General features: G+C 41.4%; 1 protein-coding gene across 1 annotated transcript in view; it reads right to left on the minus strand.

Moving 5' to 3' along the window:
- Positions 1-200: 200 nt before the first annotated feature.
- The window catches only part of LOC131998412 (cell adhesion molecule DSCAML1-like), a gene marked incomplete at its 3' end in the record, with an annotated part of 54,264 nt that continues 34,696 nt past the window's right edge, over positions 201-19,768 (minus strand). Inside the window, 2 exon segments of the mRNA XM_059370703.1 lie at positions 201-424; positions 14,463-14,580. Of these exon segments, the coding sequence (XP_059226686.1) occupies positions 201-424; positions 14,463-14,580 (342 nt within the window).

Consider the following 19,768-nt stretch of genomic DNA (forward strand, 5'->3'; position numbering starts at 1 on the left):
CTTCTATACATATAATCTGTTACTTGCGTGGTTTTGCAAAGCAAATCCCGCTAATGTGGGATTACATATGCGTTGCAATATATTTCCCATTCCCTCATATAAAGTTTGAGAGTATTGAATATGTGTATGTGTGTGTGTGGTAAAATAGAACATTCGTTTTTTTTTCGTTTGGTTTAGTTTTAAAAGCTTCCACTACTTACTTATCTCTGCCGGTCGTCAGTATGTTGTCCTCCTGCAATGGCTTGCCATTGTGCAGCCATTCGATGTTATCGATTGCCGAACCCGTTGTGGAACAATTGAAAATTGCCGTTCCGCCTGAATTGACAATTTGAACTTGTGGCAGTATGTGAACGGAGACATATGAGTTCACAAATAGACGAATTTCGATGCGCTGCTCGCCAAATTGATTGGATGCTTGACAGACCTTAAACAAAAGCAGAAACAAAGAAATGCAGTGAATAAATGAATGAATAAATGCATAAATGAATGGAAATGTTATAATAGGTGTGTTTTTGGTGGCAGATGTAAATGTTCATAAAAATTCTTTGTAGAAAAAACCAGTAAAGAAAGATAAGTCCAATTCTAAACCGATTTCGACCAAACATCTTAGATATTGTCAAGGTCGTTGTGGAGGGCGTTGTGGAGGGCGTTGTGGAGGGCGTTGTGGAGGGCATTATGGCGGCGTTGTGGAGGGCGTTATGGAGGGTTTTGTGGAGGGCATTGTGGAGGGCGTTGTGGATGCCATTGTGAAGGGCGTTATGGAGGGCGTTGTGAAGGACGTTGTGGAGGGTGTTGTGGAGGGCGTTGTGGAGTGTGTTGTGGAGTGTGTTGTGGAGTGTGTTGTGGAGTGTGTTGTGGAGGGCATTGTGGAAGGAGTTATGGAGAGCGTTATGGAGGGCGTTATGGAGGGTGTTATGGAGTGTGTTGTGAAGGGCGTTATGGAGAGCGTTATGGAGGGCGTTGTAGAGGGCGTTATGGAGGGCGTTGAAGAGGGCGTTGTAGAGGGCGTTGTGCAGGGTGTTGTGGAGGGCGTTGTGGAGGGCGTTGTGGAGGGCGTTGTGGAGGGCGTTGTGGAGGGTGTTGTGGAGGTTGTTGTGGAGGGCGTTGTAGATGGAGTTGTGGAGTGTGTTGTGGAGGTTGTTGTGGAGGGCATTGTGGAGGGTGTTGTGGAAGGCGTTGTGGAGGGCGATGTGGAGGGCGTTGTGGAGGGCGTTGTGGAGGGCGTTGCGGTGGGCGTTGTGGAGGGCGTTGTGGAGGGAGTTGTGGATTGTGTTGTGGAGTGCATTGTGGAGGGCGTTATGGAGAGCATTATGGAGCGCGTTGTGGAGGGCGTTGTGGAGGGTGTTGTGGAGGGCGTTGCAGGATTGGTCATAAAAAGCGCTTGAAGTTGCTCAAGGAGTGAAAATCGGGATTATATATATACATGAGAGCTATATCTAACTCTGAACCGATTTCTATGAAATTCTCCAGTAATGTCGAAAGTCAAGAGAAAATTCTTCGTGCCAAATTTCGACGGAATCAGTTAACAGATTAGCACGTCATTGCAATGTTAGTCCAAACCAGACGAACACATATATAGGAGCTATATCTGAACCGATTTTTTCCAATTTCAATAGGCTTCGTGTCTAGGCCGATAAACATGCCTGTACCACATTTAAAGATGATCGGGCGAAAATTGCCACCTTTACTTTGTACACAAATTAACATGAACAGACGGACAGACAGACGGACATAGCTAAGTCGAATCAGAAAGTGATTCTGAGTCGATCGATATACTTATCAATGGGTCTATAGTTCTGGGTGTTACAAGCCGATGCACTAAGTTAAAATACCCTGTACCATAGTAGTGGTGTAGGGTATAAAAATTATAAAAGATTAAAATGCACGTACAATTAAATTACAAATTTAATGGTTTCAAATTTCATCGAAATCGAATAATAACTAAAACTTTTATATGCTTCAGACCCTTTATCGGCAGATCGGTCTATATGGCAGCTGTATCTAAATATAGTCCGATCCTAACCACATTTGGATCAGATATAAGGAGGCATCAAACTACTCATTGTTTCAAATTTCAGCGAAATCGCATAAAAACTAAAGCAATTATGGGCATAAGACCCTTTATCTGCAGATCGGTCTATATAGCAGCTATATCCAGATATAGTCCGATTTGGCCCGTTCAAAAACTTAACCAGCGTGAATCAGAAAGACGTATCTGTGCCAAATTTCAGCTCAATATGTCAATTTTTGAAGGCTGAAGAGCGATGACAATAGTCGGACGGACAGACTCACGGACATCATTAAATCGTCTTAGATTTTTACGACGACCCGAAATATATATATACATTGTAGGGTCGGAAATTGATATTTCGATGTGTTGTAAACGGAATGATTAAATGAATATACCCCCTATCCTATGGTGGTGGGTATAAAAGGATATACCCACCATTCTATGATTAGCACCTAAAAGTATGCTAGAAATTCTGTTAATTCAATTTTAAAAATGTATCCTTTGTGTTTTTTATGTGTTTTCCTACATTATGTGCCTATTTTACTCCAAACACAAAGAAATTTATCTTTCATATATATTTTACCAAAAAAAGTAGACAAAAGTTTTCATAATTTGAAGTCTTGCTATTTTTGATATGGTTATTTAGTTAAGGTAATTTGTTGGTTGCATTGGACACTTGGCGTGTTAATAAAAGTTGTAAAAACTCCAAAGCCAACTTACAGTAACACACAGCCAGTGGTAGTCCCCGGCAATCACAAACTGCCAATAACATTAACCAACTCATTTTTTGGCGAATTCAGCAAAAATATTCCATAGTAGCCAGTGGTCAATGACATGGAAAATTTCTCATTTCCATCAGCAGCCAAATATTTACCAAAAACAAAAAAAAAAAATATTTTCACAAAAAAACTCCAACAACTATTGGCAATTTCCATTTTAAGTTATGCGCACATCACTACCATCACCGTCATCATCATCATCATCATCGTCGTCGTCGTCGTCGTCGTTCATTACAGAAACTTCCGCATGCATTCAATTTGTGAAAAGTGACTTTTTTTAGATGGGTAATTTCTATTTGCCATTTCCTCCATTAATAATTTCCATTCGAAGGAAAACACCAATCACCATTTTCCCCGTCAACAGATAGAGGTAACTAACACAACATAGCTCTACTCCAATCTCACCCTTGGCAAAGGGGACACACAAAAGTAAAAACAGAAAAAGAAGGCAAAGGAACCCAAGAGGCCAAGGATTTGTTTAACAAAATGCACATAAAGAGAGTCTAATGATCGACTCCTTCTTTGGTGATGGTGAAATGGGAAAAGATAAATAAATTTGAATCGAATTTATGCAAATTTAAATTGTTCTTCATTATGTCTGTCTCTTCACTCGAAATGGTAAAAAGGCACAAAGGACGTTGATGCGCGCTTCTATGAGCCTTTGCCGCGGTCATGGCAACTAGGAAGATTTGGTTGCAGTCGCTGGATGACAACAATGATGACGATGATACTCATTGTTGTCATAAAAATCTACTTGAATTTAAATCAATTTAGAATATGAACAATCCCCCTGCAAATGTAACAACTCCAAGCGCACCGCCGTTTTCTTTTTTTTTTTTCTCTCTTCATTTCCAAGTACCTTGCTTTGCTAGGAATCTAAAAATCCTTGACTGTCATACAGTTTTCATCCGGATCATTGTGCTGCCGTTAAGCACAATTCTCTTGGTGTTTGAATAATACAGTCATTTACAACGACATTTGTATTTAAATTGATGTGTGTGGGTGTGTGTGTGTGTGTGTGTTGTGTCATGTACTTAAGACAATTAAATTTAAATATGAATAAATGTCGGTACAAACGGCAAAGTTTGAGGCAGAAAGTACCTGTTGTCGAAAGCAGACGTAAAGAACACATCTTGATGGCATTACATGATAGTGAATTTCTTGAAAAGATTTTGTTTTTATACCCCCACTATGGTATTATTATTGCGATTGATAAACAAAGCTAAATCTGCCAATCTCAGGCATATGGTGTTTAGCACCGTACGGACCGACACGGGATAACTATGAGCACCATATTGGCTGCAATTGTGAGCTCCGACATGTTTGTTGTCCATCGTTATCGCGGAAATCTTAGGTCTACAGGTTGCGGATACAGGAAAGCTTCGTTTTTATGCAGGGTAGCCAAAAATGTGGCCGCGGGTAGTCAGCAATTTCGAGAGGAGAGTCTACTGAGTGCAATGATACTGCAGATGCAAGGCGAGTTATGGGCGCCTTCAAATAACCAATGGTGAACATCAGCGGCTGTTCCCAGGATGGCTGAAGGTGAGCATCGGTTTTTGGAGCAAGTGACTACCGACATCCAGGGATACACGTGCGATCCCATAAAATCCATGCGGTTGAAGCGCTGGGCTAGTAACCCGCCCCCGGAAAACTATTAGAATCACGCTGAGAAACAAAGAAACAAGTAAAAGCGTGCTAATTTCGGCCGGGCCGAATCTTATATACCCTCCACCATTGAGCGCATATGTCGAGTTCTTTTCCCGGCATCTCTTCTTAGGCAAAAAAGGATATAAGAAAAGATTTGCTCTGTTATTAGAGCGATATCAAGATATGATCCGGTTTGGACCACAATTGAATTATATGTTGGAGACCTGTGTAAAATGTCAGCCAATTCGAATAAGAATTGCGCCCTTTGGGGGCTCAAGAAGTAAAAAAGAGAGATCGATTTATATGGGAGCTGTATCGGGCTATAGACCGATTCAGACCATTATAAACACGTATGCTGATGTTCATGAGAGGATCCGTCGTACAAAATTTCAGGCAAATCGAATAAAAATTGCGACCTCTAAAGGCTCAAGAAGTCAAGACCCAAGATCGGTTTATACTACTGCTATATCAGGTTATGAACCGATTTGAACCTTATTTGACACAGCTGTTGAAAGTAAGAATAAAATACGTCATGCAAAATTTCAGTCAAATCGGATAGGAATTGCGCCCTCTAGAGGGTCAAGAAGTCAAGAACCAAGATCGGTTTATATGGCAGCTATATCAGTTAATCATCCGATTTGAACCATACTTGGCACAGTTGTTGGATACTATAAAAAAATACTACGTGCCAAAATTCATTCAAATCGGATAAGAATTGCGCCCTCTAGAGGCTCAAGAAGTCAAGACCTAAGATCGGTTTATATGACAGCTATATCAGGTTATAGACCGATTTAGACCATACTTGGCACAGTTGTTGGATATCATAACAAAACACGTCGTGCAAAATTTCATTCCAATCGGATAAGAATTGCGCACTCTAGAGGTTCAAGAAGTCAAGACCCAAGATCGGTTTATATGGCAGCTATATCAAAACAAGGACCTATATGGCCCATTTACGATCCCAACCGATCCACACTAATAAGAAGTGTTTGTGCATAATTTCAAGCGGCTAGCTTTACTCCTTCGATAGTTAGAGTGCTTTCGACAGGCAGACGGACGGACACGAAAAATTTCGAGAAATATTTCGAGGAGTTACAAACAGAATGAAGAAATTAGTATACTCCCATCTTATGGTGGAGTGTATAAAAAGGACTATGATTTGTGGATCTGTACCAGGAATGTTCACCTTCTCCATATAGAAGGTACAGTATAAGCGCTGACGGTTATATAAAAGAAGTACAAGGCAGATATTACCGCCTTACAGGAAGTGCGATGGACCGGTAGTGACGTCACAACAACACCAAACGGTGACGAATTGTACTATAGCAGCCATAATACGAGCCATGAATTTGGCTGCAGATTTGTGGATAGTCGGAGACTGAAACACCTTGTCTCCAGCCTTATTCCGGTGGACGAAAGGCCAGCCACAATTCGCCTAAAAGCCAAATTCTTCAACATCAGCCTTTTTTGTGCCCATGCCCCGACGGAAGACAAAGATGAGCAGACCAAGGATATTTTCTACGAGCGCCTAGAGAGAGAATATGACCGGAGCAGCGGTGGCCCATGATATTAAGATCGTTCTGGGAGATTTTAATGCGGAGATAGGGATAGGGAAGGAAGACATTTTTGGTCCAACTATCGGAAAGTCTAGCCTCCACGAGATAACGTCCAGTAATGGATTGAGGCTGATAGATTTCTCTGCGGCAAAAAACATGGTAGTTAGTAGCACTAGATTTCAACATAAGAATACTCACAAAGCCACTTGGCTGTCACCCGATCAAAACACGAGAAATCAAACTGATCACGTTGTGATAGATGGAAGGCATTCATCCAGTGTGTTAGATGTACCATCGATCCGTGGAGCGAATATAGATTCGGATCATTACCTTGTTGCAGCAAAGGTTCGCACCCGTTTGAACATGGCGAGGAAAGTACGATCTGACACTGCACGGAAGCTGGACATTGAAAAGCTGCAAAGACAACAAATGACAGCGGCATTCTCCACTCGACTGACCCAACTGCTTGATGAAAACAATCCTTGTTCCGATGATATAATGGCGCAGTGGCAAACTATTGCCCACTCCATGTAAAATGCCGCGAAATCCGTACTTGGGTACCGGAAACCTCCCCCAAGAAACCCAAGAGTCTCGAGATGCTACAGAAGCCAAGAATGCGGCCTGCAGAGCAACCCTGCAATCAGTAGCAACCTGCCAGATGAAGAAGAGATATAGGAAGAAAACGGGAGGCCACCGTAGCGCAGAGGTTAGCATGTCCGCCTATGACGCTGAACGCCTGGATTCGAATCCCGACGATACCATCGACAAAATTTTCAGCGGTGGTTTTCCCCTCCTAATGCTGGCAATATTTGTGAGGTACTATGCCATGTAAAACTTCTCTCTAAAGAGGTGTCGCACTGCAGCACGCCATTCGGACTCGGCTATTAAAAGGAGGCCCCTTATTATTGAGCTTAAAATTGAATCGGACTGCACTCATTGATATGTGAGAAGTTTGCCCCTGTTCCTTAGTGGAATGTTCATGGGGAAAAATTGCAATTTGCAATAGGGAGAAAAGGAGAGAGAAGAAACGTTTATACCGCAGAAAGAAAAAAGGAAATGGAAATGTGAGCGAATTGAGATGTACAGAAGTTAGAATGAAGTCCGGAAATTCTACAAAATATCAAACCGATGGCTTTGGTACAGGCACATCCTACTGCAGAGACAAAGAAGGAAATCTAGTAATTGATACAGATAGTGTGCTGAGGATATGGAAATTACATTTTACCCAGCTGCTAGTGTCCGATGTTAGTGGCGAAAAGCAACCGCAAAACCAATCCCTGATGAGGGTATAGAAAGTTGACCTTCCAGTCAGAATGAGGTACAAGCAGCAGTTACCCGACTGAATAACAACATGGAAGCAGGAGCTTACGGGTTGCCCGCCGGAGATGGCACGCTGATATGGCATACGCATCAGTTTGTCTGCGCAATCTGGCTAGAAGAACGCATAGCCTATAATTGCAACCTCAGCATACTAAGTCCCGTACTTAAGAAAGGAGACAAGACGGAATGTGCCACAGAGGAATAAGTGTTCTCCCCATCGCATATACGGTACCCTCGAGCTCACTGTGTGAAAGATTAAAACCTAAAGTCAATCAGATAATTGGGTCACATCAATGGGGCTTTAGACCTGGTAAATCCACCCTGGACTAGATATTCACACTGCGCCAAATCCTGGAAAAGACCTGAAAAGGACAAATCAACCGCTACCATGTCTATGTTGACTACAAAGCCGCTTTCGATACTCCTATAGGTTCAAAGGTATTTCAAGCCATGTCTGAGTTTGGTATCCCAAAAAAATTAATAAGACTCTGCAGGATGATTCTTGCTGATAGGAAGAAATCTCTCCGAGTTATTCAAAACCAAAGGAGGTTTCAGACAAGGAGACAGCCTGTGGTGTGATCTCTTTTTATTATCCTGCTGGAGAAGATTATACGAGATACAGATGTGAATATATATGGCACACTAATCACAAGACAACAAATGCTACTAGCCTATGCCGATGACATCGATATCATAGGTCAGTGGCCGGAAGTAGTAACTGCAGCCTTTGAAAGAATCGAAAGAGAGTCAGTGAAAATGGGTCTGGCAGTAAATGGAGATAAGACGAAATGGATGGGTTCAACTCCTAAAAAGCCTTACACAACCGAGCAGATAGAGAAAATGGAGAAAATTGGGAACCACAACTTTGAGACAGTCAGTAACTTTATCTGCCTCGGCACCGCCATAACCAAAAAGAATGACACCAGTTTTGAGATTTAGCGAAGAATAATCCTCGCAAACAGATGCTACTTTGGACTAAGTAAGCAGTTTTGAACACAAAACACTGATACTACCCGTGCTGTTATATGGTTTTGAAGCATGGGTACTTGTGAAAGCAGACAAGGCAGTACTTGGATTGTTTGAGAGAGATTATTCGTAAAATATATGGACCAGTTTGCGTTAATGGAGAATATAGGATTCGCATGAATCACGAGATGTATGACGACCATATCATATTAAGTTACACGTATCAATATACAATGGCTGCGTTGGTTAGAAGCTTCAGCAAAGAAGTCTTTTGATGGCAAACACCGTGGTACACGCAAACCGAGACGACTAAAAGCATGATGAATACATCAAGTGGTGGGAGACATCTCCAAACTTGATGTCAGAGATTTTAGAATGAACGCAGAAGATTGAGGCGTATAGAAAGCTGTTCTACGTTCGGCTAGTGGAACAAATATTCTGTCATAGCCCATTAAAGTAAAGTAAGGTGTTTTATTTGACACCCAAAATATAAGTGCAAAATTTCATCAAAATCGATTCAGATTTAGATATAGCTCTTATTTATATCTATCATCCGATACGGGCTGTTAAAGCTGTAGACACCACAATTTTGGCCCTATCTTTAGATTTCGATATAGCTCCCATATATTTTTTATTCGATATGGCCTTCAAAGGCCGTAATAGCCACAATTTTGGTCCAATCTTAAAAAATGTTAGCATGAGATGTCTTTTTCGACATACCAGTACATGAGCAAAATTTCCTAAAAATCAGATCAGATTTCGATATAGCTCCCATATAAAGGGTGATTTTTTTGAGGTTAGGATTTTCATGCATTAGTATTTGACAGATCACGTGGGATTTCAGACATGGTGTCAAAGAGAAAGATGCTCAGTATGCTTTGACATTTCATCATGAATAGACTTACTAACGAGCAACGTTTGCAAATCATTGAATTTTATTACCAAAATCAGTGTTCGGTTCGAAATGTGTTCAAATTTTGACAAATTTTGTTCAGCGATGAGGCTCATTTCTGGTTGAATGGCTACGTAAATAAGCAAAATTGCCGCATTTGGAGTGAAGAGCAACCAGAAGCCGTTCAAGAACTGCCCATGCATCCCGAAAAATGCACTGTTTGGTGTGGTTTGTACGCTGGTGGAATCATTGGACCGTATTTTTTCAAAGATGCTGTTGGACGCAACGTTACGGTGAATGAACACATTTCGAACCGAACACTGATTTTGGTAATAAAATTCAATGATTTGCAAGCGTTGCTCGTTAGTAAGTCTATTCATGATGAAATGTCAAAGCATACTGAGCATCTTTCTCTTTGACACCATGTCTGAAATCCCACGTGATCTGTCAAATACTAATGCATGAAAATCATAACCTCAAAAAAATCACCCTTTATATATATTTTATCCGATATGGCCCTTTAAAGGCTGTAGTGGCCACAATGAAGGTCCTGTCGTAAGAATATCTCACAAGGTTCTATTTGATGTTTAAATAGTTATGCTAAATTAAAGTCTGACTTGATTTGAACATAGGTGCTATGTATTAAAAGTAGTATGTAGACTGGGTTGTGTAGGGTATGACTGTAACGAACCAATTTGGACTCGTACATGAATACCATTCTTCTCACTGTGCCCATTGATCACCCCCTAATAACATTGATAGGCCTATATTTATTAATTTTTGGATGTAAAGTGGTTAATTACCCTTTCCTTTCCTGGACACTGTGCCAATGTCATGTTGATGACCACTATGCCGTGGTAACCGTCCGCTTATGTTAATCCGCATGGCCCACACAACCATCCATATACACGCTAGTCAAGCCCAACCGACATGCTAGACACATTTTATTTACATAGATTCACATGGCCCATCCACACATCCACTCATACATACGATCATCACGACCGGCCAGCCAGCTTGCAAGACACATTTATTTACATAACTACTCATAGCCCGGCCTTATTCCATCCATACCTATATCAGTTTCAGTACAAGTGACGAACATTCAGGCACACCAATATAAAGAGCATACGGTCTGGCATGAAAATTGACATTTTTGTTTGTTGGCACAGATCCTCTCATGGATTGTCGTTATTTGACGTCTTTTTTAAAAAGACCAGTGGTATATAATTCTCACTTGGCTGATGGAACACCAGCGAACACCACGTTTTCTAGGGCTTGTCATGAGTCGTTGAGCAGACAGCAAAGTAAGGCGTGTGTCATAGTCCGCAGTCAGAAAGCCTAGAAGCCCCTAAGATTTCATCACCGATTAACGCGATTCGTTCGCATCCTAACCGACGGATCCGTTGGTACCATAAATAACGCGAATAGGAAACTGGTTCGCATCCTAACGCTGATTCGTTCGCATCCTAACGTGACTGGGAAGCTGATCCGCAACCTAACGCGATTGGCAACTGGTTCGCATGCTAACGCTGATTCGTTCGCATCCTAACGCGACTGGGCAACTGGTTTGCATCCTAATGCGACTGGGCAACTGGTTCGCATCCTAACGCGATTGAGCAACTGGTTCCAATCCTAACGCGACTTCGAAACTAGTTCGCATCACCTTTTCCCTTAACTCTGCTTTTGTCTTTCCAGATTCTCACCAAGGTAGCGGTGATACTCACGGTGCGCGCATAAGTCAATTCAAAGCCCACCGCCTGAAGACAACCGAATACCGAACAATCCAAATACAAGCCGACTCATCAACCGCTGGATAACGCAACCAGCCCAAACCGTCCGAATACTGAAGAAACCGATTGAATACCGAATCTAACCAACCGGTCATCCTCCTACATCAAGCACCTGTCGGCTAAAGCGCCTCACAGACCTACACCAACCACCACACTGCACCGAAGAGCTTAAAACATGATTATATCCTACACCACTACTTTGGTACAGGGTATTATAACTTCCCAGAAGGAAGATAAATAGACCCATTAATAAGTATACCGATCGATTCAGAATCACATTCTTATTCGATTTAGCTATGTCCGCCTGTCTGTCTGTTCGTCGGTCCATGTGAATTTGTGTACAAAGTACAGGTCTCAATTTTCATCCGATCTTCTTCAAATCTGGCAAAAGCATGTTTTTTGGCCTAGAGACAAAGCCTATTGAAATTGGAAAAAATCGGTTCAGATTTGGATATAGCTCCCATATATATGTTCGTCCGATTTGCAGTAAAAATGCAATAAAATGGTCATTTGTTACCCGATTCTCTTGAAATTTGGCAGGAAGGATTTTTTAATGACTCTCGACATTACTGGTGAATTTCATGGAAATCGGTTTGGATTTAGATATAGCTCTCATATATATATATATATCGCCCAATTTTCACTCCTAGAGCCACTACAAGCGCATTTATTGACCAATCTTGCCAAAATTGTGTACAACGCTTTTCTCGACGACTTCCACAATGTTTATAAAGTTTGCTCGAAATCGGTTCAGAGTTAGACATAGCTCTCATTTATATATTCTCGTCCGATTTGCAGTTATGTTGCAATCAAATGGCCATTTGTTAATCGATTCTCTCGAAATATGGCAGGAAGGATTTCCTTTTGCTTCTCGACATTATAGATGAATTTCTTAGAAATCGGTTCAGATCTAAATATAGCTGTCTTATATGTATACCGCCCGATTTTCACTTCTAGAGCCACTGCAAGAGCATTTTTTGACCAATCTTGCAAAAATTTGCACAACGCTTTTATCGACGAATACCACATTATCAAATTTGGGGTAATTTGCAACAATGATGTCATTTGTTAACCGTAGTTATTACAGTACGAACCTATTTGCTCGAAATGTGATACGGATTACTTAATAGGCCATCTGGAAAAATCCGGCGAGGTCCATCAAAATTGGTTCAGAATTAGACATAGCTCGCACTTTGTACCTAAAGGGTAGGTGTAGGGTATTATAAAGTCGGCACCGCCCGACTTTTGCCTTTCCTTACTGGTTTAATTGTAAAATACACCGTAGCGCAGAGGTAAGCACATCCGCCTATGAGGCTGAAAGCCTGAATTTGAATCCTGCCAAGAATATCGGAAACAAGTAAAACCGTGCAAAGTTCGGCCGGTCCGAATCTTATATACCCTTCACCATGGATCGCATTTGTCGAGTTATTTTCCCGGCATCTCTTCTTAGGCAAAAAAGGATATAAGAAAAGATTTCCTCTGCTATTAGAGCGATATCAAGATATGGTCCGGCTTGGACCACAATTAAAATATATGTTGGAGACCTGTGTAAAATGTCAGCCAATTCGAATAAGAATTGCGCCCTTTGGGGGCTCAAGAAGAAAAATAGAGAGATCGATTTATATGGGAGCTGTATCGGGCTGTAGACCGATTCAGACCATAATAAATACGTATGTTGATGGTCATGAGAGGATCCGTCGCACAAATCGGATAATAATTGCGACCTCTAGAGGCTCAAGAAGTCAAGATCCCAGATCGGTTTATATGGCAGCTATATCAGGTTATGAACCGATTTGGACCATACTTGGCACAGTTGTTGGATATCATAATAGAATACTTCGTGCAAAAATTCATTCAAATCGGATAAGAATTGTGCCCTCTAGAAGCTCAAGAAGTCAAGACCCAAGATCGGTTTATATGGCAGCTATATCAGGTTATGAACCGATTTAAACCATACTCGACAGATTTGTTGAACATCATAACAAAACACGTCGTGCAAAATTTTGGCCAAATCAGATAAGAATTGCGCCCTCTAGAGGCTCAAGAAGTCAAGACCCAAGAGCGGTTTATATGGCAGCTATATCAAAAGATGGACCGATTTGAACCATACTCAGCACATTTGTTGAAAATCATAACAAAACACGTCGTGAAAAATTTCATTCCAATCGGATAAGAATTGCGCACTCTAGAGGCTCAAGAAGTCAAGACCCAAGATCGGTTTGTATGGCAGCTATATCAGGTTATGGACCGATTTGAACCATACTCGGCAGAGTTGTTGAATGTCTTAACAAAACACTTCGTGCAAAATTTCATTCCAATCGGATAAGAATTGCGCACTGTAGAGGCTCAAGAAGTCAAGACCCAAGATCGGTTTATATGGCAGCTATATCAAAACATGAACCGATATAGCCCATTTACAATACCAAACGACCTACACTAATAGGAAGTATTTGTGCAAAATTTCAAGCGGCTAGCTTTACTCCTTCGGAAGTTAGCGTGCTTTCGACAGACAGACACACGGACGGACATGGCTAGATCGACATAAAATGTCGCGACGATCAAGAATATATATACTTTATGTGGTGTGAGACAAATATTTCGAGTAGTTACAAACAGAATGACGAAATTAGTATACCCCCCATCCTATGGTGGAGGGTATAAAAATGTTCAGCGGTGGTTATTACCTCCTCATGCTGACGATATTTGTGAGGTACTTTGCCATGTAAAAACTTCTCCCCACAGAGATTTTGCACTGCGGCACGTCGTTCTGACTCGCCTATAAAAAGCAGACCCCTTATCATTGAGCTTAAACTTGAATCGGACAGCACTCATTTATATATTAGAAGTTTGTTTCTGTTTCTTAATTGAATGTTCATGGGCAAATTTGCATTTTTCACCTCTCTCTAATAATTCGACGTTGCACTGTCTCGTTATCCGAAGATCCAAGATATTATGATGCAGTATTCTTCATATCCCCCCATTCGAATCAACGACAGCATCTGTGCGCTGTGCCTGCTTAAAACACTCAAAACTGTCTCTGCTCTTCACTAAGTACTTAGGCAAACACACACACACACACACACTGAAACACACCAAACTCCCCCACACAACATAGCCATAGCCCCAATGTACTACATTTAGCTTGACTTACTTCCTTCCTTGCCACTTAGCTAGAGATGTAAATTTTGGAGGAAGAGAGTAAGGGCAATAATAAAAAAAATTGAGACAATGAGAGAGAGAGAGAGAGGGGGTAAGAGTGCAGTAAACTCGTAAAAGTCCTAATGTTCTACTATGAGCGCCACTTCCGCCTTATTGGGTAGTTGAGGTTCGATGGGTAAAAAGCATTGCCATATGTCTGTAGGAGGCTTCTCATCCCTCATCGATTTTCACTACAGTTGGTTTGTGTGTGTGTGTTTAAAAATACCAGAATATCTGTGAGTATGTTGGTTAGTTTGGTTTATTCATTTTTACCACTTCACTTTTATTTCTCATACTCACCCATTTGCCTGCATCACGTTCGTCAGCATTTTTGATAAGCAACAATGTACGGGATAATATCACTCGCTGCGATGAGGGTATTGGATATAAAGCCGAAGAGTCCGATACACGATACCATCTACCAAAAAAATAGAAGGAAAAAGTAGAAAATATATAAACAAACCCCAAAGAAAAATAAGCACAAAAGTAAAATAAGTGGAAAATGACAATGGCAAAAGAGATCTGCTGAACTAAAGCCAAACACTAGACAAACACACAAGCACACACACACACATATATACATGCATATACAATACTCCCAAATACATTCATCCTCAATACTCAGTCAAACAGCCATTGAAGCATGAAAATCATGAATTACTTCAATTTGATTGAGGGACTGACTGACTGACTGACTGGCTGGCTGTGTATATTCCCCTCGCTGTGTGTGTGCGTGCGCGTGAGGTTGCCTGTATTTGCTTTTGTATGGCTAAAGAAAATATGTTTTTATGGTAATTGAGCTATGATATGTTTAAATTGGTTTTAAAATATGCTCCCTGGGCGTATCTTTGACTATGCCCCCCAGGGAGTGAAAAGAACTGTGTAATACCCTGGTAATGGAAATCAATATTCATAACAGATTATAGGCATTGTTGAAAGCTTTCACCAGGATATGCCCTTATAACTGCTGGAACTTTTCAACTAGCAGTGGAGTCAGATGGATTTGGGGGATATAATAAATTGACAAAGGTTGCCTTGGGGAGCGCAATGCCTTTTTGAAAAATTAACATTATGGAATTTAGGATTTAGGATATGTGACCAGCCAATGTTTCACAATTCGATTGGTTGTTGTTCACTTGCTAAAGGGTGATTTTTTTGAGGTTAGGATTTTCATGCATTAGTATTTGACAGATCACGTGGGATTTCAGACATGGTGTCAAAGAAAAAGATGCTCAGTATGCTTTGACATTTCATCATGAATAGACTTACTAACGAGCAACGCTTGCAAATCATTGAATTTTATTACCAAAATCAGTGTTCGGTTCGAAATGTGTTCATTCACCGTAACGTTGCGTCCAACAGCATCTTTGAAAAAATACGGTCCAATGATTCCACCAGCGTACAAACCACACCAAACAGTGCATTTTTCGGGATGCATGGGCAGTTCTTGAACGGCTTCTGGTTGCTCTTCACTCCAAATGCGGCAATTTTGCTTATTTACGTAGCCATTCAACCAGAAATGAGCCTCATCGCTGAACAAAATTTGTCGATTCACTGAAAATGATTTCACTGAAAATGATTCACTGAAAATGATTTGCAAGCGTTGCTCGTTAGTAAGTCTATTCATGATGAAATGTCAAAGCATACTGAGCATCTTTCTCTTTGACACCATGTCTGAAATCCCACGTGATCTGTCAAATACTAATGCATGAAAATCCTAACCTCAAAAAAATCACCCTTTATAATGCTATGAGATTGACTAAGATTTTCTCATTTTTGTTAATCTTGAACACAAGGCACATCGATAAACCAATTTTCCTTAAATCGTTTTTCAAACTATCCAAAAAATTGGTTTTTGAAAAAAGCGGGCAGATTTTCAAAAATCTTAAAAAACACCAACTGATGTGGAAATTTCTATATCCTACACCACCACTGTGGTACATGGTATTAAACTTTGTGCATTTGTTTGCAACTCTAAGAAGGAGAAGAGCTAGACATATAAGAATGACTTTCTGATTCGATCTATTGGGTTGCCCAAAAAGTAATTACGGATTTTTTAAAAGAAAGTAAATGCGTTTTTAATAAAACTTAGAATGAACTTTAATCAACGCCGACTATATGAAAAATCCGCAATTACTTTTTGGGCAACCCAGTCTGTCCGACAGACAATAGCTATGTCAGTCTGTCTGTCCATGTAATATTGTGATCAAGGTACAGGTGGCATTAATTGTCCAATTGTCACATGGCACTTCTTTGGCCCAAGAACGATCGCCATCGATTTTTGAACAAAATCGGTTGATATTTAGATATAGCTCCCATTGATATACTTCATCCGATTTGGCCTTTCATGGCTATATAAGCCACAAATTTTGTGTTGTTTTACGTTCAAGTAGTTTTCAACAGGATTACGTTTGCAGAAAGGAAATCATCCCAAGAAAAACCATGGATGATTGGGAAGATTCGCAACATTAGGGACGAGGTCCGCGTTCTTTACAACAGAGCATGTCTTGAAAAAGCTAAAGTTGGCAGGGATGTGTACAACACACGGCTCAAGGGATACAATAAACTACCAGAGCAGCGAAACGGGCCTCCTGGAAACCTTTCTGAGAACAAGTCGATAGCGTTTGTGGAGCAGCCAATCTCAAAAAGTTTCTCTCAAAATTGAAAACGCTAATAGATGACATACTTCTATGAGCAGAGACAACGAAGGACATGTTGAGGCTTTTGATGAAAGCGAATTTTTCTTGCAATAATTAGGTTGATCGAAGGCTTAACATAATGGAATTTATGGTTAAGGAAGCTTTGAGGAGCTTCAAACCATTTAAGTCACCCGGACCTGATGAAATATTTCCGGCATTACTACAGAAAGAGGCGGACTATCTGGCGCCTCGTCTGGCCAAAATTTTCACAGCGTGCCTAGAACTTTCATATACTCCGATATCCTGGCAGGAGGCAAGGGTGGTATTTATTCCCAAGCCCGGCAAGGCAAGTAATGCGACACCAAAGACTTACAGACCCATAAGCCTTAGTTCCTTTATACTCAAAACCATGGAACGTAGTGAGGAAACCATGATAAAGAGTATGACATCCAGCGAACTGCTCAAATAGAAACAGCATGCCTATGTCAAGGGAAGGTCGGTGGAGACTGCCCTGCATGAGGTTGTTCACAAACTAGAAGAATCCTTCGATGAAAAAACGTACACCCCCTGGCGGTATGCATTGACATCGAGGGGGTTTTTATCAATGTGTGGACCGACACACTGATCCAATCTTTAAACCAGTACCGGGTGGACCCGGTCCTTTGGAAATGGATAAACCATATACTAAGGAACAGTTGGATAAATTGTGTATGAAAGTGGCACTGGGCACGCCACAGGGGGGCATTTTATAGCCACTCCTATAGGTGATCACCATAAATGACCTATTACGGATGCTGACTGAGGAGGGATTTGAATTCGTCTGCTACGCAGACGATGTTATAACACTTCTAAGGGATAAGGATCCGAACGGGCTATGCAGAAACGCCGAAAGGGTCTTGCATATGGCATATGACTGGTGCCCTAGACCCCGAGGTCTCAATGTTAACCCAGAGAAGACTGAAATATGCCTGTTCACGAGGAAGACGAAGGTGGGCCAATTTAATGCATCACGTATCCTCAATAAGACGATTTCGATATCTGACAAGGTCAAATACTTTGGTGGGATCTTGGACAGGAAACTGAATTGGAAGTGTCTCATTCAGGAGGGTAATGAGAAGGCTCACAGATTTTGGGAACTATGTAGACGAGCTGTAGGCTCGAAATGAGGCTTGAATTCGAGGATAGTCCACTGGCTCTACAGGAACGTGATTAGACCAATACTTATTTACGCCTCAGTAGTTTGGTGGACTGCTATGGAGTAAAAGTGCAACATAAGGACCTTACAACAGGTTCAGAGAACATGTTGTCTTGGCATAGGCGCAGCGAGACTATTCTAGATATCCGACCCATTGACATACAGATTAAGTGTAAGGCAACCCCTGCGGCTATGAGACTTAAGGCGATGGGAGGATGGATTGGGGATGGCAACAGCTCATACCATCACGGTATAATCGAGGCGATGATAATAAACCCGAATGATATAGAAGAAGTTTCCGATCGGATACCTGAGATGACACTTGAGGTCGAGATGCATAGTCTCGGACTGACGGAACCCTGGTATTGCCATCTAGAAGATCATGTTACACGGATGGGTAAAAGCTAGAGAACAGAGTGGGCCTGGAGGTCTACATGGAGAACCCAGGGACTGAGATCTGTTTTAGACTGCCTGACCCTAATAGGTCCTGCAGGCGGAGATCCGGACGATCAAGTCAGCCGCGAGGTGGTGTGGTACTAACGCGTGGATGATGGCCATAAGGGCAATAACAAACAGGATGATGAGGTCGCGAACAGTCTTCCAGTGTAAGAAGGAGATTAACGCCTTTTCTGAGGATTGCACAATCCGCATCGTTTGGGTGCCAGGCCATAACGGAGTAAGGGGAAATAAAATGGCAGACGATTTGGTAGTGAATGCCAGAGAACTGCCGTCAATAAACTTGGTTAACCCAAAGCCTTTCGGGTCAACGCAGTCCGAGTTAAGGGCGCGGGCGACGAACTCGCATGAGGTCAGTATAGCTTTTGGCTTCATAACGGGACACATAGGACTATGAGCTCACTTATGCAAAATTGGTGCGGCAAGTGATAGCAAGTGTAGTACATGGGGGGGGGGGGGAAGATGATGAGACGTTGGAGCATTTTCTATGTCATTGCGCGGCTTTCGCAGCTAACAGACACCGGTACTTAGGTGGGGACACGATACCAGACATGTATCAACTCCAAGGGGAGTGGTATAGAAAATAATAAGGATTTTGTAAGTAGCACGGAATTCCTAACTTAAAATTTTCTTTTTCGATGTTACTTTTTAGTTTTTAAAGCTTACAACAAGCCGATTACTAGCTTAGGAGTATGCCAATAGTGGCATGGGGTAGATTAATGTCTGCATCCTCTTTTCAACCTAACCTAACCTGCCTATGGATAAAACAAAACAAGTAAGAGCGTGCTAAGTTCGGTCGGGCCTATTCTTATATACCCTCCACCATAGATAGCATTTGTCGAGTTCTTTGCGCGGTATCTCTTTTAAGGCAAACCAAGAATAATGGATAAGAATTGTAATGGTATTGGAGATATATCAAGTTATAGTCCAATTCGGACCATAAGTGAATTGAATGTTGAGGACCAAAGTAGAAGTCATTCAGCCCATTCGGTTAAGAAATGCGCCTTGTGGGGGCTAAAGAAGCAAAATCGGTCGATCGGTTTATATGGGAGCCGTATCAAGCTAAAGATCAATTCAGACCATATTGGACACTTAAATTTAAGGTCATGGGAGAAGCCGTGGTACAAAATTTCTGCCAAGTCGGAAATGAATTGCGCCCTCCAGAGGCTCAAGAAATTAAGATCCCAGATTGGTTTATATGGCAGCTATATCAGGTTATGATAATCGGATAAGAATTCATTTAAGAATTCAAGACCCAAGATCGGAATATATGGCAGCTATATCAGGTAATGGATAGATTTGAACTATACTTAGCA

Source organism: Stomoxys calcitrans, unplaced genomic scaffold (assembly GCF_963082655.1).
Source record: "Stomoxys calcitrans unplaced genomic scaffold, idStoCalc2.1 SCAFFOLD_106, whole genome shotgun sequence".
NCBI classification, from domain to species: domain Eukaryota; kingdom Metazoa; phylum Arthropoda; class Insecta; order Diptera; family Muscidae; genus Stomoxys; species Stomoxys calcitrans.